The 26,831-nt window shown below is 40.4% G+C and overlaps 1 protein-coding gene across 3 annotated transcripts in view; it reads left to right on the forward strand.

Annotated features, from left to right (window-relative positions):
- OSBPL10 (oxysterol binding protein like 10) overlaps positions 1–26,831 on the forward strand; it is a 328,106-nt gene that overhangs the window by 255,107 nt on the left and 46,168 nt on the right. For all 3 annotated transcript variants that reach the window (XM_077129920.1, XM_077129921.1, XM_077129922.1), the window contains one exon: positions 4,042–4,196. In XM_077129920.1, coding sequence (XP_076986035.1) covers positions 4,042–4,196 — 155 coding nt within the window. The remainder of the gene's footprint in view (positions 1–4,041; positions 4,197–26,831) is intronic.

A 26,831-nucleotide genomic window follows, 5' to 3' on the forward strand; every position in this document is an offset into this window, starting at 1 on the left:
AGTTGCTATTGAAAATGGATTTTTTTTTCTTGATTTCCTTCTCAGATTGCTCATTACTAGTGTATAGAAACACTACTGATTTTTGCATGTTGGTCTTGAATCCTGCTACTTTGCTAAACTGGTTTATTAGCTCTAGTAGTGTTGTTGTAGATTTTTTGGGCGTTTTTTATGTATAGGATCATGTCATCTGCAAAGAGTGCAAGTTTTACTTCTTTCTTTCCTGTTTAGATGCCTTTTATTTCTTTTTCTTGCCTAATTGCTCTGGCTAGAATTTCCAGCACAATGTTGAATAACAGTGGTGACAGTGAGCATCCTTGTCTGGTTCCAGTTCTTAGAGGGTAAGCTTTCAGTCTTTCACCATTGAAAACAGTGTTAGCTGTGGGTACTTCATATACTTCCCTTTATCATGTTGAGGAAGTTTCTTCATATTTCTGTCTTTTGAAGTATTTTTATCAAGAAAGGATGCTGTGTTTTGTTAAATGCTTTTTCTGTATCAGTCTAGATGATTATGTGGTTTTTCTCCTTTCATTTGTTAATGTGGTATATAACTTTAATTGATTTTCTTGTGTTGAACCACCCTTATATACTGGGAATAAAACCCACTTGATCAGGGGTGCGAGGATAGTTCAGTAGTAGAATTCTCACCTGTCATGCAGGAGATCAAGTTTGATTCCAGGCCCATGCATTTCCCAGAACAAACAAGCAAAAACAAATGAACCAAACAAACAAAAATTCAAGTGGTGCTGCAGTAACAGGATAGTCACATGGAAAAAGAATGTGACCCCTGCCATACAGCATACAAAAAAATAAACAACCAAAAACCCACTTGATCATGGTGCATAATTCTTTTAATATGCTGTTGGCTTGTATTTGAAGACATTTTGTTGTGGATTTTTGCGTCTATATTCATTAGAGAAATTGGTCTGTAATTTTCTTTTCTTACAGAATCTTTATCTGACTTCGGTATAAGGGTGATGTTGGCCTCATAGAATGAGCTATGGAGTGTCCTCCCTGCCCCCCCTTCAGTTTTTTTGAACACGATTGGTGTTAATTCTTAGAAGGATTGGTAGAATTCACCTCTGAAGCCATCTGATTCTGAGCTTTTCTTTGTTGGGTTGTTTTTTTTTATGACTGACTCAATATCTTGTCATTGTGGCTCCTGGAGAGACAGTTTGTCCCGTTCACTAGCTGCTGCTGGAGGAGGAGTGAGTTCTGTAGCTCCTACTCCACGGTATTCCCAAGCAGTCCCTCCAGGCATTCTTCTCCATTGCCTTCCGGGACACCTTTCCTGGATGACAGAGGTTTAGAGGAGGGGTGTATGGAGGGGAGAGAGACAGACTTGAGGTGTGGGAATGATGGAGGAAACAATGTCCCAGTTGCCTGGCAAGCAGTTTCTATTTTTATCTAGTATTTTAAAAGCTTTCCTAAGTTCTCTAAAGGACTTCTTACATATTTTATTACATGAGTAGTAAAAGTCCTTTGGAGAAGTATTAATTAAGGAAATATTTCTGCATTTATCGGTTAGCAGTCCAGTGTTTGAAGATCTAAAGCAATTCCAAGCTTCGAAGGCAGGAGTCAATCAGCAGGAGAGGTAAGAAGTATCTTTCCACTGCTTTTATGGCAGAATCTGGTATCTTGAACCTGGATGGCTTTTCTCAGTCTGGCCCCATCTGCCTAAGATGGAGAGTCTTCCATCATTCTGGTGTTAGCTTATCCTTCCACCTTTTATTTTTTTTTTAAGTGTTATGTGTTTTCACCTTTTTAAAATGAAATCATTGGGTTCATAGGTGGTTGCCTTTTTGCCCCCGAATTCTTATCTCCTTAAAAAAAAGAATAGGCTGTGAAATGCACAATTTTCTTGAAATTCACTATCTCTGAATATCTTAATAACCTTTTGTTCATTCATTCAGCAAATATTTATTGAGCACATACATTGTGCTAGACCAGGTTCTAAATTCTAAGATTCACCATAGTGAATAAGGGCAATATTATCCAGCCCTCAAGGAGCTGACATTCCAGAGAGGAGAAAAAAACAATAGACAAGTGAATAAATGAACCAGATGAGTTCAGATAATGCTAAGTATTGTGAAGGCAGTAAACCTGGTGATGTGACAGGGTGTGCCTTGGGAGTGCTTTTTTGGACTAAGGTAGTACAGGGAGGCCTTTCTCAGCAAGCCATCTTCCAGCTGACCCCTGAATTTGTGCGAGACTCCCTCCCTCCTCCCATGTAGAAGACCTAAGTGGGGGCACTCTAGGCAGAGGCAACAGCATGTGCAAAGGTTCTAAACCCGTAATGAACTTGGCTTATTTGAGGAATGGAAAAATACCGACATGGCTTCAGCATAGTGAGAAAGAGGGAGAGGAGAGGGATTTGAGGCTGGGCAGGCTTGCAGTTCTGGGCCTTAGAAGCAAGCCAGACAGTTTAGATTTTATTCCAATTGCAATGAAAAGCCACTTAAGGCTTTTAAGCAGCGAGTGATATGATCTAACACTTGACATTAAAAAAATAAAAGATTGCATAAAAATATACTTATGTTGGATAATACTGCACATGTGCATAAGCACATGTAAATACACCTGTTCAAGTGCCTGTTATTTTGGTTTCCATCAACCAGAGTCTGTCAGGGTGTTAAATGTTTGGGATACTTATAGATTTTTCTTTGAGTAACTCTAGATATTTTATCGATGGAACATCTGAGATGCTGAAAGTTTCAGTTCTAATTTAGACATGCCTGTCTGCACTTCTGAGTACCTTCTCTTTATCACCTATCTTTGTTCTTAGACTAAGAACAGAATATGAGTCTGTTCTTATCATCTTATTATTACTATTTGCTCTTTTAAAGAAGAAGTAGGAGGAAAATGTGAAAAACTTTTATTTTCATTAGCTATTTTGTGACTTCCTCTTATTCCACAATTGTAACTTCCTACTCACCTTTTCCTGTTTTTGCCTTCCCATTTTTCATATTAAAAAAATTTTGATCTTTTGGGCCAAAAGCTTAATGTAACGATTATAAGGTGCCATTTCATATAAGATCCATTATTCACTTTTTCTTGGGGTCCTAGGGAGAGTAAGTTAGCCCTGCAGGGCTCACCTCTGACTTGGACATGTCATAGCACCAGAGGAGTTGTGTGTCCCCCACTTCCATGAGGCAGAACGATAGCTTTGCTAGGAAAGGCTTTCTATCCTAGCTTCTGGGATCAAAGGGAGAGGCAGGTGATAGAGTCGCAGATATAACAACAGGGCATGGAAGAGATACAGGTAAATCGACAGAGTATGAGTCAGCTGAGACCTGTTCATATTCTATAGGCAAAATCATGATGGGGTAACAAAATCTACCTCTGTTTCCATCCTCATTATCAAACACATGAAATATTCTCGAATAAGACATGACCCTTAAAAACTGGTTTTAGGGTAGAAAGTTACATGCTTTTTTGTTTTTTTTTAGAGAGAGAAAGAGGTTGAAGTTGGATTAGAAAAAGGCTTTTACTGTACCAGATTGATGTTTATAAAGTGCCCAAATGGAACGACCACATCGGCCACTAGTGATGAGCTGCCTGACGCTGCTCCCCTTGGACACGTCTGGCGGCAGGGCGATGTGGCGTGGTTGGACTGCAGGCATCTTTTCTGAACCAGGGCATCATGCCATTTGACATTTAAATCACATTTTGATCAACCCATTTTTGGGGAAAAAAAAAAGATTTCTGGTTCCTGTTGTATATATTTCATTGATTTAAAGAAACAGGAAGAAAACTACCTTTAAGAAAATCTGACTTTGACAAAGTATGAATTGCTTTTGCCCGGGGGTGGGGAATGAAACAGCCTGTGGTAATGCTAATACTTCTTATACAGGAACTAGTTCATAGATAGATAATTCAGAATCTACACTTGGTCCTTTATTAGGAAACAAACCCCATTTAAGCCCACAGTGTACGAAAGTGGGCCCATTTGAAGGTCTTCTTACACAGTAAGGTACAAATATTTCTGGAGCTATAAATGTTAATTTGGCAAATACTTGGCATCATTCTAGGTCTTTATTTCAGAAAACATCCTGGGATGGCATGGGCCCAAGTCACATTCCACAGAGCAGCTGAAAAATGGGACACTTGGCTCTTTGCCATCAGCCAGTGCCAACATAACCTGGGGAATTTTACCAAACTCCACGGAAGATGAACAGACCTTGCAGCCAGAGCCAGAGGTAAGCTAGAAGAAGTCTTCTCTTAGTGCATTTTGTAGCTTGTGTTACCACTTGTCCGGAAATATAGTAATTATATTTGTAACTTGCTCATCTCTATGTTTTAAAGAGGAGACAGATTATGTTTTAAAGAGGAAACAGATTATAAATTGGAAGAATTGTCGGGAGAGAGAAAATCGGCTCTGTGTAAGCCTGGCACTTCTCTTGTTCTTGTGTCTGGCAGCTGCCGTGGGTGAATTGTGATCCTGCCGATGAGGAATGTCCTACTTCTATTGAAATGGGAGTCATTTTAACTTCCAGGGGGAGAAATTCTAATAGGCCTATCAAAATGCTACCTACTGACATGATGGGAGCAATTATATTATGTTACTCCTCCAGATAATGGCTTCTTCGTGTGGTTTGTTAGCACAAGCTCCTGCCTCACATGCTCAACTCCTGCAGCTACAGAGCCAGGCCCGGACCCGTGGGGACTGTGGCCAAGATTCAATTTAGACCCAGGCCCAGGCTGCAGAGGCTAATGCCCTGCCCTGGCAGCCCCTGCATACCTTAACCACCAGCAGGCCGGCCGACTTCGTGGATGCTGTCAGCTGGCCACACTGCTGCCCTAAGTAACTGTGCCACTGAGTAGGGGGAGGAGCCTAATACCCCTCTTCGTTTGGTCAGTTTTACTTTATGTTATAAGTGGAATTTTGTTTTTTTCTCTTTATTTTGATGCACATGTCCTGTTCATCTGATCTCTTGAATTGGGCTGAGACCTACTTTAACCATGTGATAGAGGTGGTTCTCTATTTTAATTGAAACCATTTTAGCCTGAAAGTTGTTGAGGACTCATAAACAAAATCTGTTTCCCCAAGACGGTTCTTTGATCAAGTGATCTTGGTTGTCAATCAAAAATTTTCTCCAAGTTTCACCAGGTTATATTCTCTGTCAATGACTTGGTAGCTTAGCTCTTATAGAGCCAGTATCAGTTTGCCTCCGAATACTTAATTAGCATCTTTTAGGTACCTTAACAGGAATGAAGCGAGTAGGGGGTGTGAATTTTTTAAAGGCATTTGGCTCCTACCCATATTAGGACTTCACATTGGAAAAAAATCTATAGCTGCTGTGTAGGTGAATTGGAAGGTAAGTTGTTGGAGACTGTGTAAATAGTAGGAGCCCCTATTGTCATATTGTTCATTTGGGGAATCAGGTTGATATTTGAAATTGGGATGTCTGTCTACTAAAGGGTTGAAAAATACATCCTCCATTCTCCTGTTAAAAAATGCCTTTGGGGGTCACACTATAATGTACTTATTTAAAGCCTTGCTCTATAGGGAAATAAGAATAAAGAAATTAGTTTTTAGATCTGTAGTAATCATTTTTTCAAGTCCTCATTCCCAGCAGCATTCTTGGGCAAAGCTGAGCAGCTGCCATAAGCTAATAAGCTAGTAATTTTAATGCCATATTTTGTGAATCCTTCTCAGTGTTTCTTCTGCTTTTCCTTGATAGGTGTGTCCTCTTATCCCTGCAATTTGGACAGCCAGGTCTGTTCTTTGTACGTCAAACTTTTGCCCACGTTGCCCTACCAATTGCTAGCATTTGCTATGGTACATGACTGTCTGTAAGAAATGACTAGCTCTCAAATTCAACTTTTAAAAATGACCTGAAGGAGAACAAGCAGGTAGAACTTTTGCTCTTAAGTTAGGGATAGTCATTAATTTCTGGTTGTCACTTTTGCCCTACTTCTTTTGTCAGAGCAATATAAGGTACTGTTTGGTAATTACTTACAGGAATGAGATCACTTATGGGGTATGATGCTGTTTTGATGTTTTTCTGAGAAAAAAGAATTTGAGTTATTTTGTAGTAACTCCCCTCATATTTCCCAGCAACATCTCTGGTAGATGATTCTCACAGCTCAGACAGCTTGTGTTGGTTGGTTGCTATTTTTCTTCTGGGCCATTATACTTTGTCACTTTTTTTGTGTTTGTCTTAATAGTTGAAGAAGCTAGCAATATCCACCCTGTACTTTTCCTGTCAGAAGTAAGAGAATGTTTCCATAGCTTCCCTTCTGTGCAATTTTTAGAAAAAACTCAAAAAGGATTGAAGTGAAATTCCTAAAGGTTAATGCATCCTTAGAAGAAGGCCCCTTAACTCTTTTTGATGTATAGATTAGTTACTTATGTGAGCGATCTATTGGGGAACTAATTTTAAGAATTGTAGTTATGGTGGTATTTAAGCTAAATAAACATTATTTTATTATTTTATTTCAGGTTAGGTCTTTCCGGGTATTAATTAGGAAGCAAAAGATTCTTCCCTCCCCTGCTTCTGGCTTACCATATAGTAACTTACATCTGAAAAAAGAAGATCATTTGCGAGCTTAATCTGTTTCATTCCCAGAAGAATAAAAGCTCCAAGACCAATGTATATTTAATACATAAGTTAAAAGAGATTTGTGGTTGACTCTGTTATTAAATGCAGTGTTCTTAAAATTTTATTTTGTTGGGATTGGAACTAAATAAATGTGAAAATGAAATATTCTTCCATAATGAAATGAATTAGGATCTTGGTTTTACCCATTAACGAAATAGTTTTTTCAACTTTCGAATGCTATTTGAAAGTGAAGCTGGGAAAGAAGAGATTTTTATTTTGCTCTCTTATTGAACAGTGCCTTGTTTTAGGACAGGAAGGACGGTGAATGGGGTAGATACCGTGGACTTGATCCTTGTTCCCCCTTCTTGATTGAAGAGATTGGAAATTTACAATACCATGTCCACGACTTTCTTGCAGCTGGTTTCTAAATGCAGACTAGTCAGATAGATTTGTGTAAGCTTTGGACATCTGAGATGGAGTTCCTTCTGCTGTTGCTGCTGGCAAGCAAGGACATGGAGATGTAAGTGTTTAGAGGCAGTTGCAAGGGCCAAATTCAGTGTTTCAGGGCCTTAGTCCTACATGCATGAAAATCTGTTGTGATGGCATTGGCAGCAGCTTCCTGGCCTTTGGATCATGGCTACATACAATGGTGTACCCTTGAATTAAAAATTCTAAGGCCCCCTAACTTCTGTTCTTCCAGGTTTTCCATGATTCTGCAAGTGCTTAGTCCTCGTGTCAAATCCCTTTCTGTTTGAAATACCTGGAGTGGTTTCTGTTCTTGCACTGTCATAGCTGGTTGGGCTGTTGGGATAGGAGAGCACAGTGCCACATGGAGGCCAATCTTGAGTGACAGAGTTCACGTGTGACCACACCCATGTTTCTGGAGGACATACCTATGAGACAAAACCCTAATTAAAAAAAAAAAGTCGGGTCTATTGAGTTAGAATCCACAAGCTATAAAATTCACCCCTTTATGATGTAATTCTATCAGTTATGACAAATCAAAGAATAGAACAATTCCATATGCCCTCTCCACTCTAAATTCCCTTATGTCCCTTTTATAGACAACCAGCTCCTGATCTGAAAGCAACCACTGATCTGTTGATTTATATCACTATAGTTTTACCTTTTCAGAATGGCATATAAAGAGAATCACACAGTATAAAGCCTTTTGAGTCTGGATTCTTCTTTCACTTAGCCTAATGCACTTGAGATTTGTCTGTGCTGTGTGAATCAGTATTCATTTCCTTTTCACTGCCAAGCAGTATTCATTGTATCCATTGTTCATCCATTTACCAGATGAAGCACTTTTGGTAAACCTCAAAATTTGATCTGCCTTACCCCCTCAATCTTCTCAAATTCTGCATGGATAAAAATAGAAAAAGGGGTAAACGGTGAGAAATAATGTTGCATTTATCTTTTGAGGCAAATATTTAGTGCCCAGATGCCCAGCCCTGGCCTGGAGGGATGAGGTAGAGAGTCAGTCCTATAGTTCCTTCACTGGAGTCTCTAAGCAGAGGGTGGGATTTTAGTCAGTGCCTCAGGACCATGCTGTCAACTCCTGTTAACCTCTGGGCTGTACTGACCTGGGTAGAAGCTGTGTCTGGTTAATTGTCTGAGTTGTAGCAGCAACAGTGCTGTCAAAGTCAGAGGACTGTGGGAAGATAGTAAAGCAGGGAGCTCCAGAATGCAGTCCTTGCATCAAAACAATTAAATGGGCAGGAACTATCTGCAACAGTTATTTTGAAGGCCAGAAGAGCACTGTATGGCATCCACGGAAGAGTGGGGGGAAGAGGCTCATAAATTACAGTAAAGAACAATAATGTGTCTTCTGTGCATGTTGGCTGCCAACACACTACTGGTGCCAGTCCCCCATGCTTGCGGCAGACCCCCTGAGGGGTCCAGTTCCTGGCTAATTCTCTGGTGATAGAAAGGGATGTAAAAATCCTCTTCTCCAAGAACAAGGGTAGGTACAGCTGATCACTGTTCATGGCTTTTGATTTGTGACTTTGGATCACTGGGGCCCGGCTCTGAGGGCAGCTGTTGTTTCAACCCTCCCCAGACAGATACGGGGATAGAGGAAGAGATGTAAAGATGTTATACTTCATCAGGGCTTCAGGGGACAGCTAGTTGAAGGACTGCATTTGCTGGGCAGGCCGGGAAATCTCAGCTTTGGGGAGATGTTAGAGAAGCTCTTGGTGCCCCTCCTGATCCTCCTCATCGAGGGGCACTTTGGAGCCAGTCTACACCCAGTTTGTGGGTTCCTGGCCCTGTTTGAGTAGGAAAGACTAACTTGAGAAAGTCCTCTTCAGTGTGCCCCTCTTCCAGCACTATTCTCCTTGCAAAAGCAGCTTGAGACAATGAAAAGAGTATAAAAATCTATAGAGGTGGACAGTTTAGGGCAAAGTCTTGCTTCAAACATCCAGTAGAGGGAGGTCTGTCTCCTGGGAAACAGAGGGGACAAGCAAACCCCTCTAAACAGGGGGACCCCAAAACAACTAACAAGCAAAAGCCCAGGACAAGACGCAGGCACAGAAAGCAGGGAAAATCCTGCATACTGTTTTTGGGCAGACCTTCCTGATAGGAGGGCTGAAGCATAAGAAAGTCTCTCTATCTTATCACCAGCTGAACACAAAACCAAAAAACAAACATCTCAAGGAATAAATCCCAGAGGTGAACATTTTAAAGCACAATGTACAGTGTGCAACAACAACAGCAAAAAAAATTATAAGACTAACAGGAAATTATGACCCAACCAAAAAAAAGAGGGGGAAAAAATCCAGAAAATACGATTGATGAAGATATGAATGTGGACATAACGAACAAAGGCTTTCAAAAAAATCTTCTTAGTAATGCCCAAGGAGATGAAAGAAAATGCAGAGAAAGGACTAAAGGATATCAGGAAAGTAGTGGTACATGAGTAATATGAGAATCTTAGTAAAGAGATAGAAGTGTTAAAAATGAACCAAACAGAAGTACTGGTGTTGAAGACCACAGTAACTGTGATGAAGAACGTTCAGGAGGGTTTCAAGAGCAGGTTAGAGCTGGCAGAAGAGTGAGTCAGTGAACTTGAAGACAAGACACTTGAAACAAGTCAGACTGAATGCAGGAAGATAAAAGAAATATTAAAAATAAAAATGACCTAAGACACCTCTGGGACATCATCAAGTGTACCAATATGCATGTTATGGCAGTCCCTGAAAGAAAAGAAAGAGAGAAGGGGGCAGAAGAAATAGTAAAAGAAATAATGACAGAGAACTTCCCAAGCTTAGCAAAAGACACAAATATGCACATCTTAGAAGCGCAGGGAGTATCAAGCAAAATAAATATGAGGAAAAATATACCCTGTCATATATTGATCACATTATTGAATGCAAAAGACAGGGAGAAAGAGAGAAAAAAAAGACGAGAAAGTTCTGAAAACTGCAAGCGAAAAGTGATGAGTTATGAGCAAGGGAGTCCCAATTAGATTGAGTGCCAATTTCTCATTGGAAACCATGGAGGCAAGAAGGCAGTGGGTTGAAATACTTAATGTACTGAAAGAAACAACTGCCAGCCAAGAATTTTATATCTGGCAAGACTTCCTTTCAAAATTGAGGGAGAGATTAAGACATTTGCAGATGAGCAAAAGCTGAGAGAGTTGATCACCACTGGACCTTCCCTGTAAGCAATGCGAAAGGAAATTCTTCAGACTGAAAAGAAGAGACACTAGACAGTGGTTCCATGTGGCAAAAAATAATAGACTAGCAGCCAAGGTAATCATTTGGCTAATTATAAATAGCAATATTATTGTAGTGTGTTGTTTGGCATGTAATTCCACTTCTTACTTCCTACAGGTACCACAATTCATGTGCATGAAAAGTAATGACTGATTTGTTTTGGGACATACACTTTACAACAATGTAAGTGATAAGAAGTACAAAAAAATGGTTGTGGAGGGCAGAGGGATATAGGAAATGTATAAGCATGTTATTGAAGTTAAGTTGATATCAAACCAAATATTGATGCTGACCAAAAGCAGAGGATTCTCTGCTCAATGTGCTCAGATGACCAATTCCTAAGACACTGGAGTTTCAAAGAGAGAAAGAATTTATTGGTAAGTTTGAAGCAGGAGATCAAATGGCCTTTCAGCCTAAAAATCTGTATCCCCAAACTCTAGTAATTCTGATAGTTTAATAGCATCAAAAGATGGGCAGGTTTTAGGATAATGAATATAATGGCTCAAGATGATGAAGTTACAGATGATCTAATTATTGAGCATGTATGGACTGATTACATGCTAGCTTTGTCTAGTAAGCTAGTTCAGACACTGAAGAGGATTTCCCAGACTTAACAAAAGATACAAATTTGAACATCCAAGAAGACCAGGAAATGCCAAACAGATTAAATATGAAGAATAATATACCCTGTCATATATTGATCGCACTATTGGTGTTGGTCTGTAGTTTTATTTTCACATTTGTCAGAAGATGGAAATAAGTGTCCATTGACTAATGAATAGATAAACAAAATCTGGTATATACATATAATGGAATATTATTCAGCTGTAAAAAGGAATGAAGTTCTGATACATGTGACAATGTGAATGAATCTTGAAGATATCTTGCTAAGTGAGATAAGTCAGATGTGTAAAGGCAAATATTATATGACTTCACTGATTTGAAGCATTTAGAATAAGAGAAACCATAGACTCAGTATCTAGAATCTAGGTTACCAGGGGACAGAGTAGGGATAGGGAATGGGAAGTTTTAAGGCTTAAAATGTATAGGGTTCCTATTTGGTAAAAAAAATAGTAATGCTTTTAGGAGACTGCTGGTTTGAAAGGATTATGCACCCTAGAACAGCCAGGTTTTAATCCTGATCCGTTTTGTGGAGGTAGCCATTTCTTTTAATCCCTATTCAGTACTGTAGGTTGGAAGCCTGATTAGATTATCTCCACAGAGATTTGACATGCCCAGTTGTGGGTATTAACCTTTGATTAGAGGGAGGTGTGACTCCACTCATTCCAGCTGGGGCTTGATTAGTTTACTGGATCCTTTATAAGAGGAAACATTTTGGAAAAAACTTTAGAGTCACGAGAACCACGAGCGCCCATGCAGCCAGAGACCTTTGGAGATGAAGAAGGAAAACACCCCAGGGGGAACTTCATGAAATAAGAAGGCTGGAGAGAAAGCTAGCAGATGTCAGCGTGCTCTCTGTATGCCCTTCCAGTTGAGAGAGAAATCCTGAACTTCATCAGCCTTTCTTGAATGAAGGTAACCTCTGGTTGGTGCCTTAATTTGGACATTTTTATAGACATTTTTATAGATTTGCTTTAATAGGGACATTTTCATAGCCTAGAATTGTGAGCGTCAACTTAATAAATTCCTCCTTTTAAAAGCCATTCTGTTTTTGGTATATCACATTCCGGCAGCTTGAAAACTAGAACAGAGACCATGCCTTATGCTTCCAAAATCAAGCTGGTAAACCTGCCCAGCTTTTGAAGACTTCTCATTATGTCCATATTTCCTGAGATATGCATATAAATTAGCCAAATCGGCTTTAGTTAGAAAACTCCATAATTGAATTTTCAAATAAGCGTATCATAATCTTCCTTTCCCCAAGGGAGGAAAATACTTTTAATAATAAGGGAAGAAGACAGATATAAAAGATTCAAGTTCTGCCTCAAAAAGAATTTTCATCCCTGGGTTGAATTGTCACTTTAGCACTAAACTTTTAAACCACTGAAGGTGTAAAGCTGTTGTATTAGGTTTCTCTAGAGAAACAGAACCAGCCAGAGATATCTGTAAATATGAGATTTCGTAAAACTGTCTCAAGCAACTGTGGGGATGTACAAATTCCATGGGATAAGCTGCTAGTTAGCAATTCTGATGAAGGGTGTGATGAAATCTCCAGGAGAGGCTGGCTGGCGGGCTGAAGAAGAAGTAAAAAGTCTCTCTTCCCCCTTAAAAGTCCTCATCTGACTGGATTATCTCATTGCAGAAGCCATTCCCTTAGTTGATGGCATCTGTGGCTGATAACATCCACAGTCAACTGACTGATGACTTAATAAACCAGCCTTCTGGTTTATTAACCAGCCATAAAATGTCCTTGCAGTAATAGTTAGGCTAGTTCACTCCTAACTAGACAACTGGCACAATCCCTGGCCAAGTTGTTGCATGAACTCAACCATCACAGCTGTCAAGTTGAAATCTCTGACATTCAAGTTAAACCCTGGCCAGGACAATGCAGTCAACCCATTTTTTATCATCTCCTTGCTCTTCATCCCCATGAAGCATAAATGTATAGGTAGATGACGATTGAGGGTATGTGTTAAACACAGGATAGTGATTGGCTTTTTAAAATTTATCTTTTATTAGAGCTACTATAAGTTTATAGAAACATCATGCAAAAAGTACAAAGTTCCTATATAGCCCACTCTCACACACACGTAATAGTTTTCCATATTGTTAGCGTGGTACCTGTGTTAACCATTCACAAAACAGTGTTATTATAAAAATGCTGTTAACTTTAACGAGCTGTTTACATTGTATTGTGCACATCTCTGGGTTTTTGTGTGTATATGTGCGGATGTTTATGTGGAAGGTGATAGATTTTTTAAAAAAATTTTATTAATTTTTTTATTATTTGTTTTTTTTTGAAAGGTGATAGATTTTTGAAGATAACTTAGGTAATGTGTTGTTTTTACCCTTTGGATGATTGGGATCATCCTTGGATGATTCTTTTAACACAAATTTTCAATCTTACAGGTTTGTTCATTATATTTAACACTTATTTATTTGTTGTCAAGAGTATAACCAAGGAGTAAGGCAGCTGCTACTGGCTTATAATGATTGAAAATCATCTTACTGAATCCTGTGATAAACCTAGAGAATTTAATTAATGCCAAATGGTTGCTAAGTAGGAAGTGTCATTGATCACATTTATGATTTGTTATAAATTTCTTGAGCAATATGATTACTTCTCCCACCCCACTCCCCATCCATTATCAAATAAGTAATTTGATTGCATCTCCTTCCCAGGTCCTGCTAAACAGGCTGTATTTTTTTGCTTTCTGAATCATGGCCTCTGAAAACCTTTATCTTAGAATGGTCAATAGGGGTCAAATGTCCACTCCTTAAAATGGAGTGGTTGATTAACTTGCCAAGAGTCTAGGTGATGGTAGAAACAAGGTTGATATCTGAAATTCCTTTTTCCCAAGCCAATGCCTCATCATCTCCTGTATTGGGTAGGATTCTTCCAGCTAATATAACAGAAAGCCTAACAGTTAATAGCTCAAACAATAAAAACTAATTTTTTCACACAACAAAATTCTAACAGTAACTAGTTCCAGATTTGGAACAGCAGCTCCCATGGCCTCAAAGATCTGGCTCCTTCCATTCTTCCTGCTGCTGCCTTTTCTTCTTATGCTTGTCACTCTGTTGTCGTCACATAGCTTTTACAGTCCAAGCACTGCATCCCCACAATAGCATTCTTTAGAAGGAAGGAAGAGGCGGGAGCTCTTTTCAGGTTTCAGTCTTTATTTGAGAAGGGAAGCTCCTCACTACACTTCCCGTGTAGAAGGAACTGGATCAAACACCTACCCCCAGACCTATAACTGGCAAAGAGTCACTGGATTTCCATGCCTGCTTTAAAGCAGCCATGAGTCACCCTCCATGGCCTGGAAGGAGAATGCCGTCCCTGAGATCAAAGGAAACTCAGCTCCTAAAATGCCCAGAATTGGATTTCTGTTTAGAAAGGGGGAAGGAGGAAATGGCCTTTCACGCGGTAACAGATAATGTCTGCTGTACCCCCAAATCTGTCCCGAGCAGATTGTTTCATGAGGTAGTCCTCTTCATCATCCTGAAGACTTTTCTAACCCGGCCGTTTCATTTCAGAGACTAGATTCCTTAAGGGCAGATTCCAGATTGGATTCATCTCTAGAGATTCCAAAGTATTTAGCAAAGTACGTTGTGCATAGTAAACGCTCTGTGAATATCTGATCCATTATATGGTGCCCTTATAGCATTCATGACTAAAGGGACTTGCTTCCTCCTTATTCTCACCTCTATTTGGTGCTCTTGCCTAGGGGTTCTGGTAGTCCCGGTAGAAGTAAGTTTAACCTATTAAATGGCATACAATTTATAGATGCAGCTGTGATGAAAGATACATTAAAGGTCAGTTCTTGGAGCTCTGCAAATCAAAGACTCTCCTAATTTCTAGCCATTGGTCTTGACTATCCCCCCCAAAAAGAGAGATGATGGTAGTGGTTATATGTGTAACTACTATTTATAACCTATTAAGAGAGCCCCTGGGGCTGTCAGTCTGGGTGACCTGTGGTTGCAGGTCTGCCCGTGACCCATAGCAATTAAATGCCCATCTGCGAAGTGACGAAGTGACGTGGAATTTGAGGGCATATTTTTGTGGTTCTCTGATAGGCTGTAATTGTAGTGCCTCCTGTGCTTGTTGGCTCCTTTTTGTCGTGCAAAATGCCATTTCTCTGTCCTCCTTCCTTCTCCCTCTCTTAACAAGGTAAGGACAAACATAACCACACACACAAACCTAAGCCCTGGGTGCATTTTTTCAAGAACTCGGTTGGGTAACTTGATCCAGATTAATCCTTCTTGGGCTTGGTTTCTGGCAGCATTAATAGACTCTCTACAATAAGGCATCACAGGACATTCTCTTAGGTGGCGTTGGGAGATTAATTTCAGTTTTGGCTGCTTTTTTAGGGATTTGTTCTCCCTGCATCTCTTTGTCCCTCCTTTTTGTGGGTAGTAATCAGGTTATGTTTCTTGGCTTAGGTGGTGCCCTTGTGAGAGAGGGATGAAATATAGTGGAGGATCCCCAATCATATCTTTGCAGAGGCCTGTTGGGTGTGTCTTGAGGCTTTTAATGCCTTTTGACACTGGAATAGGGGAATCTTTGGGGGTAGCCTGGAGACCATGCACCCTGCTAACCCCCCCGCCCCGCCCCCGGCTAGTGTGGCTTTGTGACATAAACACCCACCAGTGTTGGGGAGGTAGCCAGCTTGGATTTGCCAATTGTAAACTGGAGCCGTATGAAAAAAAAGGAGCACCAAATGGTATAATCTCTCCTCTCCTGCAGCAGTCGCCAGAGGATTAAGCACTTTGAAACTGGTGAATGAAAAAGGCTGTAAACACTGCAGTGTATAGTATGGGCTTTCCCTCCTTCTCCCCTCTTTCTCTTTTCCTTCCTATCCATTCCTGTTGCCACGAAGGGAGAAAGTCAGATCTGAACCAGAGAAGAGTTGAAGAAATTGTAGCGATGTGGTATGATAATTTTTAGTATTCTGTTGTTTCAGGTAGTTATCATCACCCTCTAAACATGGCCCCAAATTCCACAGCTCCCTCCCCTTCTCCCTCGCCCACCCTAGTCCCATGAAATTATACCGGTAGGAATATGCTTTTCACCATCTGCCTGGCTTGCATTTTTATTTGCCGATGATGAAAATAACTATTCTGAAGGTGATTTATATGCTGGCTCCGATGACAGCCACTTTCCTGAGATGGAAAGTCAGCACTCAGAGATTTATGATCTTGGGGAAAGAATGTTGTGAATGAAAAGAGCAAAATCTTTTCTCACATATACGTTGGACTCTGCTGAATTAATAGATGAGTCCTTGCGTCCCTTTTGCAATTTTAATTGAGTTTTGTAGACTGGCTTTTGATGCTGTGCAGTGCAGAGGCTAAATTGTAATTGTAAATTGTTTAGGTAGTGATAGGTGTGACCATCTAGGCAGAAAGCATGCGAATGAGAGTGAGAGAACTGTAGAATTGTCAGTAGGTTCTGGCAGTGCTTTTCAGGACGTATGGCTATAGAGCCCAGACAAGTCAGAGAAGTGCCTGCTGGAACTGTACCAGTACGTTCCATCTCCCAGCCACTCCAGGGCCAGGTGGGTGGGCTGCTGGGTACCCCTGTGAGGTGACTGGTGCATTCTGGTGTCATCTGATGTCTTGTCACCGTCATCTGCTTTCTCTTCCTGGGAACAGTGCGTGCCCATTTCTCCCCCAAAGTCCTGGCCCCTTCTCTGTCATTCACTGTCTGTACCTAAGACTGCCCTTATGTCACGTGTGGTTCTCTTAATTGGCTATGTTGTTCCAGTGACTGATCTCATCACTGTGAGTATAGGAAGCGTGGCAGAAGTACAGGCACGTGGAGGAAGAACAAGCCATAACTTTTTGGAAGTGAGATCAAGCATAGCTAAGAACAGCATATCAATCCCTAAAACCATGAAAGTGCTTTTGAAATTGCCCCAAATTCTCATTTATGCCTTCTCTGACCTCATCAGAACTTTCTTTTAAAAAGAATAAGAAACATATACAACTTTATTTTTTCTAACAGTTTTTTTCAAATAATATTTCAGCAGTATCGAATCTCAATTTGTTGTAGCAAATGTGCAGCATTTAACCTGTTATCATGAGTTTAAAAGAGTTTTGTGGGTTAGTCTGGAAATGAACCCACCCCACGGATGACTTTTTTTTGAGGGAAAATGTGTTTCAGTTCCCAAAATCTGCTTTTCAATGACTTTTGTACAAAAATGCATGGCCAGCTTGTATGTCTGGCTTCAAAAAAAAAAAAAGTGTTATCTAAGACAAGGATAAAACAACTCCTTTGGGGGGATATGAGCTTTTTTTTCACAGTAGGTTGATATCATTTTCATGTATTGAGAAAAGAAATGAAAACGAAAGGAAGGGGACTTATGTTTATGTTCACCTGCATTTAAAAAGTCTATGATGATGAATTTTCAGAGCTAAAATCTTTATTTAGAATGGGATCTTATATAGAAATTCACAGAGTGGGAAAACACCTGCTTATTTTAGGCATTGCTCTAAGTCCATGATTCTTAACCAGGAAGTAGGTACGCTCAGTGCCCTGCAGAAGGGAGGGAAGGTTGTTCATAGAGGTCATTATTGACCCTTAAAAGAATGTCTCTGTAAATGTAAGAGTGCCCCCCTCACCAAAACAAGCTTTTTGTTTCTACCCTACTGGGACACGGGTTTCTTAAGCAATATATAGAATATAAGATGCCAGAACAAAACAGGAGCAACAGCAAATAATGAGAGATTCTGTTTTAGATGATGTGGCTGTTAAAAAGTTTTCCAGAGTCCTAGGAGTATTTTAGGGTGGCATGATTAAATCACTGCATGTCCAGGATTGCAGGAAGGAAGCTAATGTTCTCTGTTTCTTCCCACTAATATTTTGGTATAGAGTAAATGTCAGTTTAAGTTGCTTCTTGATGTAGAGGTGGGTTAGCATCTGTCTCTCCAGGGTCCCAGCCGTGGAATCTGACAGAGCAATTGAAACCCCAGCGCCTTCCATTTAAGACCCGTGAGAACGTGGGCATGTTAGTTATCAGATGGTCATAACAACTGTGATTACCTGATGATTACCGTGAAGATTATGTGGGCTCTTGTATTTTCAGTGTCCAGCTCAGTGCTGAGCTCAGTGCACAATAGTAAGTAAGCACCTGTTAAAATTGTTGTCTGGCCTATCTAGCTTATCCTCGTTTGTAAACATGAGATATGCTGAGAAACCCAGAAGAGATTGCATCATTATGCTATGCAAGGTTTCTTAAGTGAGATGCAGTTCCTGTTGGTCGTTCTTCCAAAAGAGTAGACTGCGTGGAAATCATGGTATCTCTCATCTGTAGGCAGGGCGTGATTTGCAAAGGGCTTTCATCAATAACATTCAAATGTGGCTTCTCCAGATTGGCCACTTTAATAATCATCAAGGTGGTTCTGTTGGTGGTGTCTTGCTCGAGTTCTCTCTGAGAGTTCTGGAATCATCTGGCCAGTGGGCAGTGTGGGCCCAGATCAGTGGGCATCCATAGGTGGGACACCTGGGGGTGTTAGCTTTCACATTGTGTCCCAGGTTTCCCCACCAGCGAGGTCTGGGGTGTAGAGAAGTAAGTATAGGCAGGTTGTATTTCTTTCCTGTTTCTGCTATAACAAGTAACCTCAGACTTTGTGACTTAAACCACACACATGTTGTAGTCCTGAAGGTTAGAAGTCTAACACAGGTCTCACTGGGCTAAAATCAAGGTGTCAGCAGGGCCATGTTTCCTTTCCGGAGGTTCTAGGGAGAGACTGTTTTGTTGGCTTCTCCAGCTTCTGGAGGCTGTCAGAAAGAAAGCCATGCCTGAAAGAGAATAAACGCTCACCTGGTCATGGAGAAGAAAATAATTTATTAACCGTCTTGCAAGAACAGGTGTGCAACCAAAATGTGGTGGCTGGCACGCCCATGGGCTGGAAATTCCAGAGGTTACAGCCTATCTGAGAGGTCTAACTCCCATTTTGTTCCTATATAAGGAAATGGAGCCGATCCTCAAGCTTACATCAGAGGCTCCCTTCCCCTCCCAACCTACCACAGAACTGATCAGAGCTGGTTCTGCAGCCTTTTGTTTAGTAAGTTTCGCTTTCCCCCATTCTGTGCCATTTTGAATGAAAACTGAACTTAATTTGATTCTTACAAGGCTGCCTGCATTCCCTGGCTTGTGGCTTCCTCACTCCATCTTCAAAGCCAGCAGCATTGCACCTCCTTGACCTGGTCCATAGCTATAATCCCCCTCTTATTTCCATCTCTGGCCTCTCGCTTCCATTTTTAGGGAAATTTGTGATTACATTAAACCTCTCTGGATAATCCAGGATTATTTCCCTATTTTAAGATCAGCTGCAACTGATCCCTTCTGCAACTTTTAATTCCCCGTTGCCATGAAACCTAACATGCTCACAGGCCCGGGCCTTGGGACATGGATGCCTTGGAGGGCTGTTATTCTCTCCCCCACAGCAGATGAGTTGGCTGGCATTCACCAAAGCACATTAGATGTGACATGGAGATAAAACTGGGGTTGACCTGGGGCTTGAAATACAGCAAGTCATTCAAGTGTTCCCTTTGAGGAAAGTAGTCAGCTCAGCTGGATACGTTATTGAAAGAAAAATAACTGGCTTTTCTTTTTGTACACAGTGAAACTTTGTCAAACTTGATTTTTTGTAGTCTACTGCTGTTCCTTGCCCCCTCACGTCTTCTACTTCTCCCCATAGCCTCATAATTAAACCAGACATTAAACTAAGAGGTTGCATCAATTCGTAGCCTGGCAGTGGGAGAAGGAAGACTTTAGAAATCATTATAAAGCAACATAATTATTACATAAATATTACACTATAAAACTTCTATAAGGTTGGACATAAAAGTCAACTATTTCAACCCTTCCTTTTTTTTTTAATTTTTATTAGAGAAGTTTTGGGTTTACAGAATAATCATGCATAAAATACAGGATTACCATATACCTCCCCACTTACATTGGTGAGAAAAATTTGTTACAATTGATGATAGCACTTTTTGTTTGTAATCTCTTATTTTTTTAAGGAATTTGATTTGTTACAATTGATGAAAGATTATTAAAATAGTACTATCAACTATTGTCCATAGTTTACGTAGGGTTTTCTCCCCCATATTCCCAGTCTAATTTTTTTTTCATGCATGTCTTTATTTTATTACTTATCTATCTATATGCTGGATAAAGGGTGTGTCAGTAACAGGTTTTTACAATCACACAGTCACAAGATGAAGGCTATATAGTTATATAATCATTATAAGAGATCAAGGCTGCCTGCTAGATTACAATTCAACAATTTTAGGTATTTCCTTCTAGCTATTCCAATACACTAAGAACTATAAAGAAATATCTATATAATGAGTCAGTAGTCATAATCATTTGTTAATAGTACACTAGGAACTATAAAGAAATATCTATATAATGAGTCAGTAGTCATAATCATTTGTTAAATTCTAACTTGTCAGTTACAACTCCTCCCTCTCATTTGATCATTCTCTCAGACTTCAGGAATATATGGACAGCGGCCATTCTAACTTCTTAATGCTGGAAAGAAGTCTACATTATGGAACTGATTGATGTTCTTGTAGTGACTGGTACCTCTAGGTTTCAGGGCTTACTTGGCATAGAAACCATCTGGAGGCTTTAAGTTTCTGAAAAAAATAAACTTACTAAGTAAAACTTTTATAGAGTCTTAGATAGAGCCCAGGGTATTGTTTAGGATTTTCAGGAATAATATTGGTTGGGGCTTGTTATACTGTGGCAATTTGCAATCTCTAGCTGAAGCTTGTGTAAGGGTAACCTTCAGAATGTTGTCTCAACTCTGTTTGAAATCTCTCATCCACTGCAGCTTTATTTCATTTCATTTTTCTTCCCCCTTTTGGTTGTGAAAGCATTCTCAGTCTCTTAATGTCAGATGAGGCTCATCCCTGGGAGTCATGTCCCCTTTGTCAGGGAGACATATACCCTTGGGAGTCATGTCCCACTTAGAGGGGAGGTTCATTCCTTCTTTTTGATGTCAATCTCTAGAAGGAGCTAGCTACTGTGCATCTCTTCTGGGGAATAAACTGACACAGTAAACATATGTACATATATTCTTTTTTGTTTTTTACACTGTTGGATTCACTATAGATAATGCTCTGTAGCTTTAAAAAAAGACATTATGTCTTTGATATCTTTTCATATTAGTATTTTAAGATTGCTTATACCCTTTTTAACAGCTGCAGAGCACTCCATTCTATGGAATTCATGGTAACTCATATGGAATTATGTACCACAATTTAACAGGTAATTAATTTAACCCGACCCTAATGAGACATATTTAGGTTGTCCAGTTTTCATTATTACAAATAGTGCCGTACACATATTTTTTGCATGTCTGTGCAACTCTACCTTCTATAGGAAAACTTTCTAGTAGTGAAATTAAGCCAACAAATGTGTGAATTTTAAATTTTGACAAATATTAAATTGCCCTCCAAGATTGAGGCAGATTTATATAACCACAACAACATGTGAGGACAGCTGTTATCCTACATGTTGGCCATTAAGGAATGGATTTGGGTATTAACAACCTCTTATTTTCTTGCCTGTTTTTTAGAAGAGAAGAGATACTCTTGTAAAAAGAGTACTTTAATTTCGTTTTTATACTTATGAATAAATTAACCATATTTTCACATATTTATTAGCCATTTGTGTTTCTTTTGTCTTTAACTTCTTGTTCATGGCCTTTGCACATTTTTCAGCTGGGTTTTTGGACTTTGTGATTAATGTTTTATAAAAATTCTTTTTATATTAAACCAATTAGTCCTTCACTTTTTAGGAACACTTTCAAAGATAAAAAGTGATGTCAACCATTATGATTATAGTCACTGCTGAACAGTCTTCTCATAGGAAGTTCCTTTAGCTTCAATCTGTTTGAGTACCAGACCCCATTACATCCTTTCCTACCCAGCATTAGTTTAAAAATAGGCTCCAGAATTTTATTGGTTGCTGGAGCAACCACTGTTGTTCTTTGTTTGAGTTGGCTGTTTTGTAGGGAGATGCGGCAACTTTGGAAATATGGATAAACCAAGATAATCGAGATTTCTTTCCTGGAAATGTCACCTAGCAAGAGTTGATTACTTAAATCATGGAAAGCATTGACTACCTGGAATGGTTGTTATCTTTCTCCTCTACTCTCTGGTCACTCCTTGCACTGAAGCAAATGTCATGATGTGTAGAGACTCTTCTATGTCTATGGTTTTTGATCCTTGGTCACTACTCAGGTTCTGTTGTTGCTGGCTTTTAAGGCAGTTTTATGTGGATAGTTGTCAAGTTGTAAGAATCAGTGGTCTTATTTCTCAAAAATATAACACTTAATGACAGAAGTTAACCTTTTTGTTGTTGTTTCAAAGACGATGGATGATGGATAGCATGATACAATAAAGAACCAGTTAAATTACAGTTTCACTTGAAATGTCACATACAAGTGGGTCAGTTTTAAACCCGCAGGAGGGTGCGTTTCTTGATTGTGCTTTGCGATAGGATGAATACTTGTTCCAAAGCAGAGAAGTCCCTCAAATGACGAGCCAGATAACCGAACACCGAGCCCACAGTGTCATCATCGGGCCATTATCTGCTGAAGAAATGAGAATTCTGTGCATCGGAGAGATCCAAACAAGAAAAAAAACTAGAACTTGGTATTTAGAGGAGTGTAGCTCCTGAGTACATTAGTACCTGGAAATTCACTTTCTTTTTGTGCTAAATATAGAATCCTTCCAGGCCTGGTCCTCAGTCGGACTCACCACCCACGGCTCACATTCCCTTAGGATGAGTACAGCTGTCTCATGAATTTTCCCTTGAAGTTTCATTGAATGGAGCATTTGAGAGCAGAGCAAAGGAAAGCATGATAATGTGACAGCTTTTAAGGCAGAGGACATAGTGAACCTCATTTGGGTTTTATGGCAGTGGAATAATATGAAAAAAAAAATGAATTGCTGCAATTACCCTCTTAGCTCCTGAGTATCAATTCACATTCGAATAGAAGTACAGGGAAACCGTTTTAAAATATCCTCTGTCACGGTGGCTAGAAAAATGGACACATACAGTGCAAATTAAGAAGTAGCAAAAATGTCTGCTCTTTGAGCCAAAGGATACTGAGTGGGATTTAGAGATTGTAGCTTTAACAGAGAGTTATTGTGAAATTAAGAGCTATGGCTGTTTTGTTCGGTGTTTCTTTTTTTTTTCCCCACATAAAATGCCAGTGTTTGTTTTTTCCTGTATGCTTTTCCCTTGGTTTGCGTATCAAGATATAATAGGCATATTCCAGAACTCTTTTTAAGAAAAATGAAAAGTCCAGAATGGCCTGAGCTTTGGATTGAATTCCTAGCTTTTGATCTTCTTATGGTACTGAATTCTTGAATCTTTTGAGAGTCAGGAGATAATAGTCTAGAAGCTCTACTTCTTGAAACCCAGTCGGGTAGATTTGCTTGATTTTGATCCTCTAAGGCTGCGATGTCACCTGCAGGTGTGGGTGGGTACCCGGTGTGCAGCAGGCCCTCTGTGAATGTGCCGTCTCTGTGGCCTGGAGCAAGCATTATTTCCAAAAGAGTTCACAGTGCATTTGCTTTTTCCATTATTTATCATGCAATCCCTTTTGGCATGCAAAGAACAGTAAATAAATGCCTCTTGCTTTTAATGCCTTGTTAATCAAAGCTGTTCTGGGGTTTGAGATGCCACTGGTTGTTTCCTTTGTGTTATTACACCTTTCTGAAATTTCCATTGGAGAGAATCAATTGGGAATTTTCCGGGTGAGAGTCATAACGGATTAAAATGGACAGATAAAAGTTGTCAGAATTGAATGATCGCCCGCAATGGCCATGAAGAAAATACAATCGCACTTGTCCAAAGTTTATGCCCTCTGTATCTGTCTTAGGGTCATCAAGTGAAATATCCAGAACCTGGTCTAACATTGAGAAATACAGTTTCCTCCTTAAACTTCTGCATACATAAGTTTATGAGAGTAATTCCCCGTCTGTCTGTGTGTGGATCCCCTAGATTCGAGCACAGTGCCAAGTCCACAGTGGGCACTCAAGATCGGGTTTTGCAAATCGAAGGGGGCAGGTAGCACACCTCCTGATGCGCCCCTCCCTGCCTGCCGGTGGCCAGCCCCACCTTTCTCTGCTGGCTCCTGCTGCCCCTGGCCTGTGATGCTTAGAGCAGTGCTTCTCAAGGGGCCAGCATGACTTCACATCACTTAGAGGGCTTGTTAAAACAGGTTCCTGGACCCCGGCTCTCAGGGTGTCTGCTTTAGTAGGTCTGGGGCGGGGCCTGGGGCTCTCGCTTTTCCACCAAGTTCCCAGTGAATCCGAGGCTGTCACTCTGGGACCACGTGTTGGGTGAGCCTGATTCGGAGCCCTTCCTTGCTGCAGCTTTGCATCCCCCCTCCCCCGTTACTCTGCATCTGTTTTTTCTGCTCTTACCTGAGAGGTCAAGCTCATGACTGTTCATCATTTGTGGAAAAAGGAAGACAGTCGGTCTGCAGTTAGTGTCATTAAGTGTAGCGAGGGAAAGAATCATTAGTGTGTTACCGTCAACTTTAGTCCCACTGTTTGCTTTATGAATAAAGGCATTTGCTGTCTGCAGAGTCAGAAGAAATCCATCCCCCGGCACAAGACCTGACACAATATACATCCCAACGTGGATATAGAAAGCCAGATTTCTATTTTTGATGTGCATGAGTGTTAATATGGAAGCAAATCATTGGTAATGGAATCCATTTATTTAAGTTTTTCAGCATGGGGTTGTTTTCATATGACTGGTCACCCTAAATGCATGATTCTTTCATCATTTCGTTCCTGAGATTGGTTAAACTTTTGTTTTTCATTGAGAATTTTAGTTTTAAAATGATCTCTTCTCACTGAGCTCTATTACCAAGACATTGAGAAAAGATTGGCAGGGTGGTTGTCTGTGAGTGAGGCAGGCAGAGCCGTATGTGGGGTTCTAGAGAAGGGAGGGACCACTCCTGCCTGGGCCTGCCTGGGCTTGTCAGGGATGCAGCGTGGGCCCGGGTGCTGTTTCCAGAGAAATAACAGATAGTGAGAGGAGTAAAAAGAATTGGAAGGCCATTAACGTTTTAAACGTTGCAACATGGTCTGACAACTTTCTCCCATGATGGAAATATCGCTATCTGATACAGTAGCCACTTGGCCACATGTGGCTATTGATGACTTAAAATGTGGCTAATGCTAGGGAGGAACTGAGATTGTAGTTTTATCTGTTTTTAATGCATTTAAATGGCCCCGTGTGGCTAGTGGCTACCATCCTGGACAAGTGCACGTGAGAGAACGGTCTGATAAGTAAGTGTGCTGCAGTCAGTCTAGGTAGGAAGATGTATAGCTGAAGACCAGGAGGGGAAATGGAAGAAAGGAAAATAGGGGTCAGGTTAAAGAAGGGCTTGAGTGTCAGGCTAAGTGAGTGGGCAGTTTTTTCCTAGGCAATGAGAAGTCATCAGAAACTATGAAAAGGAGAAGTGGGTTTGGGGGGGAAGAACATGCTGGTGGTACAATAAGAGATAACAGTGCAAGGAGTCTGCACAAAAAAGATAAGTTTGGGAAGGAGTCATAAGGTCGTATGAATATGTTCTATAGGCCTAGAGTGTGATGGCAGCAGAGACACGGAAAGGAAGGGATGTGTAGACAGTGTGACTGTCTGGATGTTGGGGCGCTGCAGAAGTGTCAAAAAACTTCCAGCTCTTAAGCCTGGGTGATTAGAGACAGTGAACAAAATGGAACACATAGGATGATGGTGGGTCATTTTGAGATGTGTGTGGGTCTGAGAGGAGGGAAAGTAAGACTATCACAACTTTTCTCCCAGTTGAACGCTACTTGTCCGTATGAGTCTTGTTGGCTGTTTTGCAATATCGCCTGTGGATTACTAAAAGAATTAGCTCTTTGACACTTCTGTAGCACCCCGACATCCAGACATTCACCTTGTCTACACATCCCTTCCTTTCCGTGTCTCTGCTGCCGTCACACTCTAGAACTATAGAACATAATAATCATATGACCTTATGACCCCTTCCCAGACTTGTCTTTTTGTGCAGACTCCTTGCTCTGTTATCTTATGTTGCACCACCAGAATATCTATAGATATTCTCTGAGGGGTCAGTTTTACTCCTGGCTCTACCTGCCTTCTTCAGTGCTTACTTTCTTCCTGCCATCTTACTGCTTCCCCTGGGATCTCTGGGTGCCTGCAATAGCTCACTGGCTGATTTCCCACAAGTGGGAATCCAAATCTAAACCCCTCTGCCCAGCAAGGCTGGAGTCTCCAGGAGGACATCCCACGTAGGAGGGAGGCCAGTGATTTCACTTGCAGAGTTGGGTTTAGAGAGATTGAGGCCACATCTGAGCAGCAGCAGAGGTCCTCCAGAAGTAACTCTTAGGCGTGCCTATAGGTAGTCTAAGCTTTTCCACTACCTACACAAGCTTCACAAGAGTAAGCCTCATGATAGAGGGCATGGCCTATTCATTTGGGTGTCCCTAAAGTTTAACACAGTATCAGGGTATTCCCTGATGGTAAGTTTTTTAATAGCTCCGTAGTCTTTCTCCCCTTCCTCAGGTGACTTTGCCAATACTTTTTGATTATCTGCATAATATACTCTAGGATGTTTCCAGGCATTATAATAATCTGTAAAGAATTAAAGGACCTCTTTCTTATTCTGTGCTTTCTGTCTTTCAGTTGGGTTGAATTAGATAATGTGCTACAGAAAATTTCAGTTCCAGATCAAATAAACCTTTCTTCCATTGGTCTCAAAGACTATGTGTGGTTCTAAAATATAGACACTATCTTCCTTACCTCTATGTTCTAAGTTAGTTTAACCCCAACCTGTTTGGCTTCATTTTTATCTTTAAATATCAGGTTGTATGTGTAAAGTAGCTCTCAAAATCCAGAAATAATAATCACCACTCCAGACT

This window comes from Tamandua tetradactyla, chromosome 15 (assembly GCF_023851605.1).
Source record: "Tamandua tetradactyla isolate mTamTet1 chromosome 15, mTamTet1.pri, whole genome shotgun sequence".
Taxonomy (NCBI): domain Eukaryota; kingdom Metazoa; phylum Chordata; class Mammalia; order Pilosa; family Myrmecophagidae; genus Tamandua; species Tamandua tetradactyla.